General features: G+C 44.5%; 1 protein-coding gene across 2 annotated transcripts in view; it reads left to right on the forward strand.

The window, feature by feature from the left end:
- The first annotated feature begins 97 nt into the window (after positions 1 to 97).
- SLC7A7 (solute carrier family 7 member 7) overlaps positions 98 to 13,639 on the forward strand; it is a 38,110-nt gene continuing 24,568 nt past the window's right edge. Inside the window, exons 1-3 of one of the 2 annotated variants that reach the window (XM_087945617.1) lie at positions 98 to 228; positions 3,566 to 3,784; positions 7,355 to 7,873. In XM_087945617.1, coding sequence (XP_087801743.1) covers positions 3,697 to 3,784; positions 7,355 to 7,873 — 607 coding nt within the window. In that variant the 5' untranslated portion in view covers positions 98 to 228; positions 3,566 to 3,696. Of the gene's footprint in view, positions 229 to 3,565; positions 3,785 to 5,723; positions 5,790 to 7,354; positions 7,874 to 13,639 lie in introns of those variants that run through there. The other variant, XM_026683066.2, reaches the window with a different exon arrangement.

The raw sequence follows: 13,639 nt of genomic DNA on the forward strand, positions 1-13,639 counted from the left end.
CCATCTTGGATGCTGGTTGCTAAGGAAGCCGTTGCTCTTGGCGACGATGCAAACAGTTATCTGGGATTCCGCCTCTTCGGATGGCGGAAGGAAGCCTGGATTGATGCAAGTGACCGAGGAATAAATTGCCGCCCTTCTCTTCAACCACCTTCCCCATCCTGGCGCCCTCCATTCCTCCCCCGCCCCATTGGGTCTAGGCAGCGCCAGCTGGGAATGATGGGATGCCAGGTGGACTTTTTGCCCACAGCATCAGATGGGGGAAGGCCTCACCTGCTTCACTTTCTTACTTTAAAAAAGAATAGAAAAAGGGTCTTTTCCTCAGTGTGTGTGTGTGTGTGTGTGTGTGTGTGTGTGTATACTATATTCTATTTATTAAATTAAGATAGTGCCCATCTCATTGTCAAGAGACAGGTTTATAATAATATAAAATAGTATATATAGTATACATAGTGTATGTATGTATATATAGTGTATGTGTATATATGTGTGTGTGTGTATATATATTCCCCATATGTGTGTGTGTGTAGTATGTATATTTGTATATATATATAGTACGTATATGCACACACACATCTGTGTCTATATCTAGTATACATATGTATACAACTTTGTGGCATATATATAACCACGTGGCATGCAAATAACATGTATGGCACATATATAACATTTATGTGCCATATATATACACCATCACACACAGACACACCAGACATAACCTTTGTATATATATATATATATAAGTTGACCAACTGGTCCTCCTTTTGTAAGTTCTGTCCTCCTTCGAAAAGTGTGCTCCTACATGTCCTCCTTTTTGATATTTGAAGACTAATCTGTAAATCTCCGTATTTGATTGATGCCGATCCGATCCTTTGTGTGTGGTGTGATGTATTTGTATTTGACATGATGGTTAGTCAAGGCTCGGTACAGTGCGGCGAGACATGATCATGAGATGCATGCGCTACACACAGGAGAATTATTTTGAGAGAGTGTGCACGCACGCAAGAGTGCGCCACACGCAAGTGGCTTTATTTTTTTTCTTCAATTTATTTGTGTCCTCCTTTTCATTGTAAAAAAGTTGGTCACCTTAATATATATAAAATGTATGTGTGTGTGTATTTATTTATTTGTTTTATACATATATATATATATATATATATATATATATGTTTTCTGAGGTTCTCAAGGGTATTTGTATGTGGATCTTTGGTTATTGGGTTTTCTCCCGCGTACTTTGAATCTTGCGGGGAGAAAACCCGAATAACAAAGATCCATATATATATATATATATATATATATATATATATATATATATATATATATATATATATATATATATATATATATATATATATATATATATTTGTTTTCTTAAGTTTTAGTGGGTACTTACATGTATGGTGTTGACTTGGTTGGTATTTTCCCACGTCATTGTAGTTCTTTTAAAGTTGTCAACGTTTCAGCAGAATCTCATCTGCCATCATCAGGCTTCTGTATTGTGTCCGTCTGTGACGGCTTTCACAGCCGTTTCTGTTTTAAATTTGGTGCTAGCCTCGTGCTTTGTTAGAGTGGTTTTTTCTTCATCCTGATTGGTTGGGAGTCTTGGTCTGTGTTTATTGGTCTTGGAGTTTGCTGTGTTCAATACAGAAGCCTGATGACGGCAGATGAGATTCTGCCGAAACGTCTCTATATGAATAGAAGAGATGATTCCACTAGACTGTCAATTATTTGGAAGCCTGCACTCACAAACAAAAAAATCTCCACACCACAAGCCAGGCAAACACCTGGGCACAAACAGATTCCCCCCTGATACCTCCAGCTCAAACACACCCCAACCAGGCACCCAGATGAAACCTAGCTTCCTAACAAATGATAGCTGTCCATTTACTCGGAGCCAAGCTGCACTAAAAGCCTCCAATAGAGGAACACAATGTTGACAGCCAACCAAGACAAAAAAAGCCACAAAGCAGACAGAAGATATTAGAAACACCAATCAAGCAGAACACAGCAAACTCCAAGACCAATAAACACAGACCAAGACTCCCAACCAATCAGGATGAAGAAAAACCATTCTGGCACAGCAGTAGGCTAGCCCCAAATTTAAAACTGAAACAACTGTAAAAGTCTGACTCACAGACGAACACAATACAGAAGCCTGATGATGGCAGATGAGATTCTGCCGAAACGTCACTACAACTTTAAAAGCACAACTATAATGACGTGGGAAAATACCCGAACAAAGCTGAATACCGTGTGTGTGTGTGTGTTTGTGTGTGTTTGTGTGTGTGTGTGTGTGTGTGATAGAGAGAGATACATATAACTTTATGGCTTATATATTGTACAACTATATGTGGCATATTTATTTATTTTATTTATTTATTTGATTTGCCAATTGTTTACAAGATAATAAGTATAAGTGTATACATAGTTGTGAATACATGAAATGGGTACATATAAGAAAAATAAAAGAAGAATAAGAGAAACAATAGGACAGGGACGGTGAGGCACGTTGGTGCGCTTATGCACGCCCCCTACAGACCTCTTAGGAAAGGGTGAGGTCAATAGTAGACAGTCTAAGGTTAAAGTTTTTGGGGTTTGGGGAAGAAACTACAGAGTCGGGTAAGTATTCCAGACATTGACCACTCTATTGCTGAAGTTGTATTTCCTGCAATCAAGTTTGGCAAGGTTAACTTTGAGTTTGTATCTATTGTGTGCTCTTGTGTTGTTATGGTTGAAGCTGAAGTATTCATTGACAGGTAGGACATTGCAATGTATGATTTTATATACCATGCTTAAATCAGACCGAAGACGGCGTAATTCAAGGTTTTCTAGTTCTAGAATTTCAAGTCTGGTGGCATAATAGACAGACAGATGATATAGGTGGCATGTATATATAAATATATAGGACATATTTTTCTCATTCAGTTGTGTCTGATGGTCAGAAACTGCCTGGAGAAGTCCCTATAAGTTTATTAGCAAAGGTTTTTCTGAAGTAAAACCTCCTTCCTAGAGCTGAGAGAAAATGACTGGCTACATGTCACTTTCAGTCAGTCACTTTCAACTTTGTCTCTTTCTCTCTATGGCATATCTTTCCTTCTGGGGTAAAGTTGGCTCCCAGTTTCTGGAAGAGCATTAAAATCTGGCTCTGTCCACTAGCATGTGAGATTGACACACGGGGATAGCTTGAGAGTGCTTTCACTGTCTTTTTAAGTTTGTTTATTTTTGTACAGGTTTTGATGAGGATTTTATTTATTTTTTTACTTGTAAACCATCCAGAGTCACTTAAGCAATGAGATGGGTGGTGTGTAAATTTCATTAATAAATAATCAACTAAAAAAAAAGTATATCCGAAAGGGGAATTTTCCAGAATTCTTTATTGCACAAAGATATTCCCGAATTCAAAAACGGAAATGAAATAATGAAAACAAAGGGTTTGTTATGACGGAGCAGCTGGCCAACATGACACATTGATTTGTGTTTAGCTGGTGAAAATAGAAGTTTTGGAACTACTTTCCATTCCTCCTTGTCTTACATTTATCTCCCTCCCACCCACCCTTCTTCTTTTAAGGTTGACTCAGACTGAGAACCCTCACTGCCACAAAGAGGAAATGAGAAGGATTTTCTGCTCAAAACATGTTTACTTAATCGCAGTTCACGCTAGTGCTAACCCAGTGGATAAACTGGTCACCTAGTAGGATCATGAAACGCCTACAAGCAAACCGCCGAGCTCGACGAGCATCAAGGACTCCACGGTTCAACCCTGACCTACGGAGATTCTCTTCTTTCGGTATCAAAACATACATTTCACAGTCTAGGTTATCTCTGGGACTGAGCTTAAAACTTGGAAGTTATGAACAGAATAACAGAGTTGGAAGGGACCTTTGAGGTCTTCTAGTCCAACCCCCAAAATCCTATGCCATTTCAGACCAATAGTTTCCCAATCTCTTCTTTAAAAAACCTTGCAGTGTTGGAACACCCACAATTTCTGGAGGCAAGCCATTCCACTGGGGAATTGTTCTCACCGTCAAGAAATTCCAGTTTGCTTTTCTCCTTGATTCGTTCCCATCTGTTGCTTCTTGCCCTGCATTCAGGAGCTTTGGAGAATGGGATATTGAATAGAACTGGAAGGAACCTTGGGGGTGGGTCTTCTAATCCAGGGTCCCCAACCACCGGTCCGCGGACCGGTACCGTCCGCTGGAACAACTCCCTACCGGGCCGCTGGCTTGCTGGCGCCGCCATCTTTTTCATGAAAAAGTGCTTCCGGTGAGCTTTTCGGGTAGAAAGCTCACCGGAAGCACGCTTTCATAAAAAAGATGGCGGCGCTAGCGCTTCGTGAGCTTTTCCGGGTAGAAAGCCATTTCTACCGGAAAAGCTCACCGAGCTGTGCGCCGCTCATCTCTTTTTGATGAAAACGCGCTTCCGGTGAGGTCACCAGAAGCACTTTTCATCAAAAAGATGGCGGTGCCAGCTGATGCGTACCGGGCGCGCACCCAGCTGATGCCGGTGCCGGGCCGCGGCGCCCAGCTGATGCCGGTACCGGGCCGCGGCGTCAAAAGGTTGGGGATCACTGTTCTAATCCAAGCAGGAGAACCTATACCATCTCAGACAAGTAATTCAGACAAGCGTCTTCTTAAAAACCTCCAGTGATGGAGCGCCCACAATTTCTGGAGGCAAACTGTTCCACTGGTTAATTGTCCTCACTGTTAAAAAATTTCTCCTTCTTTCCAGGTTGCTTCTCTCCTGGATTAGTTTCCACCCATTGTTTCTTGTCCTGCTCTCTGGTACCCTTTGGAGAATAATTTGACCCCCCCCCTCTTCTTTGGGGCAGCCCCTCAAATACTGGAAGACTGCTATCATGTCCCCACTATTTCTTCTTACACTTTCTAAGTGATCAATCAGAATAGAGCTGGAAGGGACCTTGGAGGTCTTCTAGTCCAACCCCCTGCTTAAGCAGGAGACCCTATACCACCTCAGATAAGGGACTGTCCAGTCTCTTCTTAAAAAACCTCCAGTGATGGAGCACCTACAACTTCTGGTGGCAAGCTGTTCCACTGGTTACTTGTCCTCCCTGTTAGGAAGTTTCTCCTCGATTCCAGGTTGCTTCTCTCCTGGATTAGTTTCCACCCATTGTTTCTTGTCCTGCCTTCAGATGCCCTCTGGAGAATAATTTGACCCCCCTCTTCTTTGAGGCATCCTCTCAAATACTGGAACACTACTATCACGTCTCCCCTAATTCTTCTTTTCTTCAGACTAGCCAGAGACCCAAAACCTGCAGCCATGCTTCGTACGGTTTAGCCTCCAGGCCTTTGACCATCTTAGCTGCTCTTAGGTGGTCCCTATGAAGTTTAAGCCAATGGGGAGCCCAATTCTTAGGATTTTCAGAAAAGCCCCCCTTTCATGTCACCCTGGGTGCAACCCGGAGACCTCGTATATGCGAGCGTGGATGCAGAAAGCAGATGCAGGAAATAAGAATTGGGAGGGTGGAAATGCACGACGCTGTCCTTCAGGAAACCTCGGTTACTCTCCTTGGGCACAGTGGCTGCGAGAGAAAACGTGCAGGAGCTGGCAGCCCTTTATCATCCAAAGGATGAGGTAGGCTCCCCCCTGCCCCCACCTGGCACTAGACGGACCTTGGACTCGATGGCTCACCCCCCCCCCCTTACTCCTCCCCCAGCCACCCTGCTTAGTTCCTCAAGTTAAAAGTGCTGTCCTGACAACTTCTGATTCTTTATTCTTAAGCTGGTGTGAGGACAGGCGGGCAGTTCAACAGGGGAAAGCCAAGCCCAGAACTGGTGAGTCCTATGCAGTTCATCTCTTATAGACAGTGTCCCCTTGTCCCTTTCTGTCCCCTGACGGAAGGGGTTAGAATCCTGGCTTCCAGCCATCGCTAGGACATCTGCCCCCATTCAATCAGAAACCCAAATTTTGCCTTCTTGCCATCGCTTGAGCTCCACTCACTAGAGTTGTCTTCCTTCTAGCCCAACTACACAAGGCAGAACTTTTCACTTGGCCCTCTTTTTAAAAAAATTTTTTTTAAGGATATCCAGATATGACTTTCTCTAGCCTTTCTGACCTATGGGAGGTTCGCTGGCCATCTGAATGCCGAAACTGTCTGCCTGTGCCATCTGTCTAATTATTCTTCCAGATTCTTTCTTTCTTTTTTTTAAAAAAATGATTTTATTTAGAGCTTTCTTCCCTGGATCTAGCCGAGAAAACTTGGGTCCTCAGGAAAGAAAGGAAAATATCTCTCTTTTCAGCCTTTCCACTTTATATCTGTTTCCTGGTAGAGAAAATTGGTTTTTTTTTAACACTGTACCAAGTCAGATTTTGGTAGGTTTGGATCTGGGCTTAGCGGCTTGCGTGAACCGGCCAATTGTGATTTATTTAGCAAGCCAGGTTTGGGAAGGCTGTGGCGTACCCAATTCTGTCTGCATCCAGTCATGGTGTATTTCACGACAAGCCAAACTGAGTTTGTAATCTGCAGTCTTTCCCTTTCACCAAAAAGGGTGTTGTTATGCCACCTTCAAATGGGTATGTGATGGATTCTCACTATATTAACTAGGGCTGATAGGAGCAACTGCCCAATGGAAGGGCTCCAGGTTGGGGAAACCACAGGTACTTCTCGGCTTACCACAGCTCGTTTAGCGACCGTTCCAAGTTATAACGGCACTGAAAAAAGCAACTTACGACCGTTCCTCACGCTTAGGACCATTGCAGCATCCCCATGGTCACACGATTCCAAAGTCAAATGCTTGGCAAAAACTGACTCACATTTATGATGGTCACATTGGCCTGACAAGCAAAATCAATAGGGGAAAACAGATTCACTTAACAACCGGATTTCTAATTCAACCACTGCAGCAATTCAATTTAGTTTAGTTTAGTTTAGCTCAGCTCAGCTCAGCTCTGCTCTACTCTACTCTACTCTACTCTACTCTACTCTACTCTACTCTACTTTACTTTATTGTCATTGCATCTCGTACAACCAAATGAAGTGCCATCTTCAGTGTGCCTTATACATAAATAAAACAAAAACACACATCCTTCTAATTCTATACAATTGAATTGAAGGGCCCCGATATTGTATTAATATTGCACTATACAGTAGAATTCAATATAGTTATTGCTCTGGGATAGAAGCTTTAAAAACAGTGGCAAGGACGGTTGTAAAATTGAGGCAAAATGCACTTAACAAATGTCTCACTCAGCAACAGCAATGTTGCTGGTCGTACGTTGAGGATTACCTGTATTGGCAGCAACCAGCAGCCGCGATGTACAACAATTTTTTTTTTGGCCAGAAACGTGGGATGTTCCTTCCAGCCATGGCTAACTGAGCTCTCTTTTCTCCTTGGACCAGCCATGACCAGGTCCAGCCAGTACGTGGTGGCAGGCACTCAGGAGGAACCCCCTTCCAAGACAGCATCTAATGGGAAGTTGGAGGCTTCCAGCTCGTCCTCCCAGGAAGCCATGCAGCTGAAGAAGGAGATCTCGCTGCTCAACGGTGTCTGTTTGATTGTGGGCAACATGATCGGCTCGGGCATCTTCGTCTCACCCAAGGGGGTCTTGGCCTACAGCGCATCTTACGGACTCTCCCTGGTCATCTGGGCCGTGGGGGGTCTCTTCTCCGTCTTCGGGGCCCTCTGCTACGCCGAGCTGGGCACCACCATCAAAAAATCGGGGGCCAGCTATGCCTACATCTTGGAGGCCTTTGGCCAGCTGCCGGCATTCATCCGCCTGTGGACTTCCCTTCTCATCATCGAGCCCACCAGCCAAGCTGTCATCGCCATCACTTTCGCCAACTACTTGGTCCAGCCGTTCTTCCCATCCTGCGAGGCACCGTACCTGGCTGGACGTCTCCTGGCTGCTGTCTGCATCTGTGAGTGTCCATTGGGCCGGGTTGGCGGATGGGGGTGGGTGAGTGAGTTGAGGTCACGGGGAGGAGGATTGACCTCCTGCTCTCCTCTAGCGATGGTTCGGACTTCTGGAGCCCTTGAGGGACCTTCTCGAGAATGGAGGCCGGACATCTCCTTGCTAGGGAGGGATTGGGGTAGATTCTCGCTCTGCCAGAGCTTGATTTCAGGCAGGGCGAAGGGCAGATTGCCGCTCTGGTATCTAATCTGTTTTCTCTGCTCTTATCTTGCCCTGACCTTCCCTTTCTTTCTCCTCAACTCCTTAATTGAGATGTCAAGTCCTGAAGTTGTTAAGATGCCAACTTTGCCCAAAGACACACCCTGCTTTATCTTTGGAACTGGAGCTTCCCAGAGCTGCATTTTAAACCACGTTTCACTTGTATTTGGCGTGGTGGGGATAGAATCATAGTTTCCTTGCCCCTTTATAATATGAAGTTTTTCTCAGACAGGACCTGCCTATTTCTCCCTTATCCTGATCCCGTTCTCCTGGTTGGCCTGTGAGTCAGGCATCTGTGATAAGGCATTTTTGCTCCTTTCTTTGATCAGGCCTGGATTTGGGGATGGTTCAATCTGACAAAGATTTGACAAACTTTCAGGCTCCAGAGAAGTGACTGCCTGGATTTCTGAATAATAGATTTGGAAGGGACCGTGGAGGCTTTCTAGTCCTACCCCATGCTCAGGCAGGAAAATCCTACACCATTTCAGACAAATGGGTTCAAAAACTTCCAGTGTTTTTAATCTTGGAGGCAAGTCATTAATTGTTCTAACTGCCAGGAAATTCCTACTTAGTTCTAGGTTGCTTTTCTCCTTGGTTAGTTTCTACCCATTGCTTCTTGTTCCACCCTCAACTGCCTTGGAGAATATCTTGACTTCCTCTTCTTTTTGGCAGCCCTTCAAATCTTGGACCACTACTATCATATCACCCCCGCTACTGAGAAAAGGGATGGTTCTGCACAACCAGTGTGTGCATGGCCCAGTTCCAAACAGGAGCCCTTTTTGGCAGCCCTGAGATATTGGAAGACTGCTATCATGTCTCCCCTTGTCCTTCTTTTCATTAAACTAGACATACTCAATTCCAGCAAAGGTTCTTTATACATTTTAGCCTCCAGTCCCCTGTTCTGACTTAGGCTTCACAAAGTCACGAAGTAGACTCCTTGTTCCGACAAGGAGTTTTTACTAGGCTAATGTGAATTCCTATCATTCACATCCAGCAAAGTCCCAGCAAACAGTCTTAGATCTTATCAAGCTTGGAGAACTGCCAGGCTGATAGCTTCCAAGTTGCTGTCCAAGGAAATACTAATTGTCTCCTGCAAACACCACTCCCCTTTCGCTCCTCTATGGTAGGGGCCATTCACCATCCACCACCCACATTGCTCTTGAGTTGAGTTGACACAACATTGAGTTGACCCTTGTTCCTTAACTTCTCCTGACAGCTCTGGGCATGTGCACACTAGGAACAGGCTTCAGCTGTTCTTCTTCCCCACTGATCTCCAACTCCGAAGGCAGCTGATAAGTGTCAGATGGCCCTGGCCCCATCTCTGCCTCCGACACAGAGCCCTCATCAGAGCCTTCCCCAGACTCCAGAACTGATCACAAGTACAGATTAGGAGAGACCTGGCTGAAAAACAGGAACTGTGAGAGGGACCTTGGAGTCCTAGTGGACGATCACTTAAACAGGAGCCAGCCATGTACGGCAGCAGCCAAAAAGGCTAATACAATCCTTGGTTGTACAAACAGAGGCATAGAATCAAAATCACGTGAAGTATTCATACCCCTTTATAAAGCCTTGGTGAGGCCACACCTGCAGTGCTGCATCCAGTTTTGGTGACCACATTACAAAAAAAAAAGAGGTTGAGACTTTGGAAAAAGTGCAGAGAAGAGCAACTAAGATGATCAAAGGCCTGAAGACTAAAATATATGAAGAACAGTTGCTGGATTTGGGTATGGATGGGTATCTGAGGGGCTGTCTCAAAGAAGAGAGGGTCAATTTATTTTCCAAAGCACCTGAAGGCAGGACCAGAAACAATGGATGGAAACTAATCAAGAAGAGAAGCAACCTGGAATTAAGGTGAAACTCCCTAACAGTGAGGATAATTAACCAGTGGAACAGCTTGCCTTCAGAAGTTGTGGGCTCTCCATCACTGGAAGTTTTTAAGAGACTGGAGAACCACATATCTGAGATGGTATAGGTTCTCCTGCTTGAGCAGCGGCTGGACTAGAAGACCTCCAAGGTCCCTTCCAGCTCTATTCCATTCTACATTCTATTCTCCAAAGTTCCTGGAGGTTTTTAAGAAGAAACTGGAGAGCCAAGGAGCTAAAGAAGCTTCTTGGATGAGAAGCGAAAGGTCTTCAAATAAAAACCAGAAAGTCCAGTTGCCTCCTGAAAAAAAGCACCTTTTGGGACAGCCATGACCTGGATGGTTGAGAATCTCTACAGATTTTTAGCTATACAATTTGGGGTAACACCCTTCGAATGATGTGGGAGTAGAACTGGATTTCCAGAGGGAGAATTATTTTCCAGAGGGAAAACTACAGGAACTATTTGCGCCACTCAGGTGACCCCGAGGACACAGATAAACCTCCAAGTGCTTCAACAACCCTCCAAAAGGATGCAAATGACCAGCTGTCTGCAAGAAATATTAATCCTTCCATTCCCCACCATCCAGTCAGAGCTGAAGAAGCTTCTTGGATGAGAAGTGAAAGGTCTTCAAATAAAAACCAGAAAGTTCAGTTGCTCCTTTGAAAAAAGCACCTTTTGGGACAGCCATGACCTGGATGACTTGAGAATCTCTACAGAGATTTTGCAAACAGGGCTTCCCCGCTCTGAGGAGCCCTTTTTCCATCGTGACTCAAGGTCTGGTGACCACCCAGCTCTTTTCTGCTGCTTGTGCTCCTCTTTCCTTTTAACCAGTGGGTTAATTCTGGGCTTGTTTTCGGGAAAGCGAGGGCCTGCTGAATTGGCAAGTACTGTCTGAAGCAGCCGTTGAGAAGTTGCAGCGTCAGGCTCCCCCGAAAACCACTTGGTTGCAACACAGGAATGTGCCGGCTGGAACAACGGGCGGCGTGGGCTTACGGGGTTAGGCAGAAAAACTGCTCGGGTGGGAGGAAGGGGAAGGGTGGAGGCTGGGAGCTGGGATGGCAGCTAACCACCCGTTGGGGTGAAGACTAGAATGCATGCCAACCAGCAGAAATGTCTCTGTCTCTTCTAAACCAATCCAGCCCAAAAAAGAGGAAGAAGCTAGATTACAGATTAACAGAGTGAGAAGAGACCTTTTAGGTTATCTAGTCCAACCCCCACACCAAGGCAGGAGACCCTATACCATTTCTGACAAATGGCAGTCCAGTCTCTTCTTGAAAGTCTCAAGTGATGACACTCCTACAACTTCCGAGGGCAACCTCTGTTCCATGGACTGATTGACTGTCAGAAATTTTCTCCTTATTTCCAGGTTGAATCTCTCCTCGACCAGTTTCCTTCCATTATTCCTTGTCTGGCCTTCGGGTGCTTTGGAAAATAGTTTGACTCCTTCCTCTCTGTGGCAGCCCCTCAAATATTGGAAGACTGCCCTGGTCCTTCCCTTCATTAGACTAGCCATGCCCAGTTCCTGTAACCATTCATTGTATGTTTTAGTCTTCAGTCCCCTAATCATCCTGGTTGCTCTTCTCTGCACTTTTTCTAGAATCTCAACATCTCTTTTTATAAGTTTGGTGACCAAAATTGGATGCAATACTCTATGTGTGGCCTTACTTTCTAGAGTGGTATTAGTATCTCCCTTGATCTTGATTGTGTTCCTCTGTTAATCTTTAGATGTGTAAACAGAGGCATAGAATCAAAATCACGTGAAGTGTTCGTATCTTTTTGAGGGAAGCCTCGCCCCCCCACTCCTAGAAGAATGAAATATTTTGAGAAGTATTAAAAAGGCAGAATCTTATATTTCCCTAAATAACAAAATGAAAAAAAACATGGTTTTTTAAAGAGACAGGAGGCAGCTTTTTAAAATGCAGATTTGGTCCTTCATTCAAGACAGGATTATTAAAACCCTAAGGAAGACAGTGCCTAGGATTAATTAACATTTGTTTAAACAAGATTAAAAATCTGAGGAAGACAGCGCTTTAGACTCATTGCTGGCCTTCGCTGGGCAAAGGAATTAAAACTAAGTAACAAAATACACAGAACAAGCCTCTAAATTACAAAATACTGTAGAACAAGACTATATGAAAATCCATGTACTCTTCAAACCAATTGGTCGGCTGACTCAAGACTGCTGGTAGTTTTGTTCATCATTAAAACCATCTTTCCAATCAGCCTCCATGTTGTTTCCAGTGTCTTTCTCCTAGCTTGGAACCAAACCAGAGGGTTATTTCTTCTAACAGCTTTGTAAATCCTTAGTAAGATGGAATACAGCATCCAATTTTGGTCACCAACTTTACAAAAGAAGATGTTGAGACTTTGGAAAAAGTGCAGAGAAGAGCAACAATGATGATTCAAGGTCCAGAGACTAAAAAAGACGAAGAACGGTATTGGACAAAGGAATTGGATATGGTCAGTGTAGGGAAAAGGCCTGGGGGAGGACATGATAGTAGTCTTCCAGTATTTGAGGGGCTGCCCCAAAGAAGAGGGGGTCAAATTATTCTCCAAAGCACCTCAAGGCAGGACAGAAAACAATGGATGGAAATTAATCTAGGAGAAAAGCAATCTGGAATTAAGGATAAACTCCCTAACAGCGAGGACAATTAACCAGTGGATTGGCTTTCCTTCAGAAATCATGGGCACTCCATCACTGAAGGCTTTTAAGAAGAGACTGGACAGCCCCTTGCCTGGAATGGTAGAGAGTCTCCTGCCTGAGCAGGGGGTTGGACTAGAAGACCTCTAAGGTCCCTCCCAGCTCTATTCAGATCGATCGATCGATCGAAAAGGATGAGTGCTTGGAGCCAGGGGTTGGGATGGCAGCCACATTGCGTGAGGTGAAGGCCAGAGTAGAGGCCAAGCAGCAGAAACATCTCTGCCTCTTCTAAAGCCACCCACATCCCTGGCTTTAGCTCTGAAAAGCAACTGATCCCTTTATCCCCGTTTTGGAGCTACTGAACTGAAGGCTGAGCTCAGGAGGCTTTCTACAAGCTTCAAAAGATGGAACTAAAGATCCCTTTTTTCACCACTTGAGATAACCCGGAGCTCATGTTTTGGACGCATCCTCCCTACTGACCTCTGGAGCCATGTCACTTAATAAAGCTTGTCTTGGAATTCACCGCAGACTCGAGGCCGTCCACCCTTAGGTCTTTGGTCCAGGTTGAAGACAAAAACCGGCTTTCTTGGGAGCAGAAGGCCGTGTTGGGTTTTTGAGCGGCCATCCACACAACACGCAAATGAGGTTGGTGTACGTGGCTGGGTATTATGTTGTGTGAGAACCTTGGTGCTCTCTGAGCTGGGTTGGTTTCCTGTAGATGTTTCATGACCCAACTAGGGAACATGATCAGGGCTAGAAGGGAGTGGGGGTTTTCTCTCTGTTTATATGCACACGACTTGCCTAGTCAGTGTTGGTGGGAGTTTCTTGATGGTTCCTTGATGATAAAGTTTGATATATGTAATATATAAATAGAGAGTAAACCCTACTCTCTTCTAGTGCTGATGATGTTACCTAGTTGGGTCATGAAATGTCTGCGAGAAAACCACCAAGCTCAGAAAACATCAAGAAGCACACCATCGTTCTCCTCCTCCTCCTTTTCCTGTATTGATG

The sequence above is a fragment of the Notechis scutatus genome, chromosome Z, assembly GCF_049901735.1.
Source record: "Notechis scutatus isolate UNSWTSFEM ecotype Mainland chromosome Z, rNotScu1.2, whole genome shotgun sequence".
Taxonomy (NCBI): Eukaryota; Metazoa; Chordata; class Lepidosauria; order Squamata; family Elapidae; genus Notechis; species Notechis scutatus.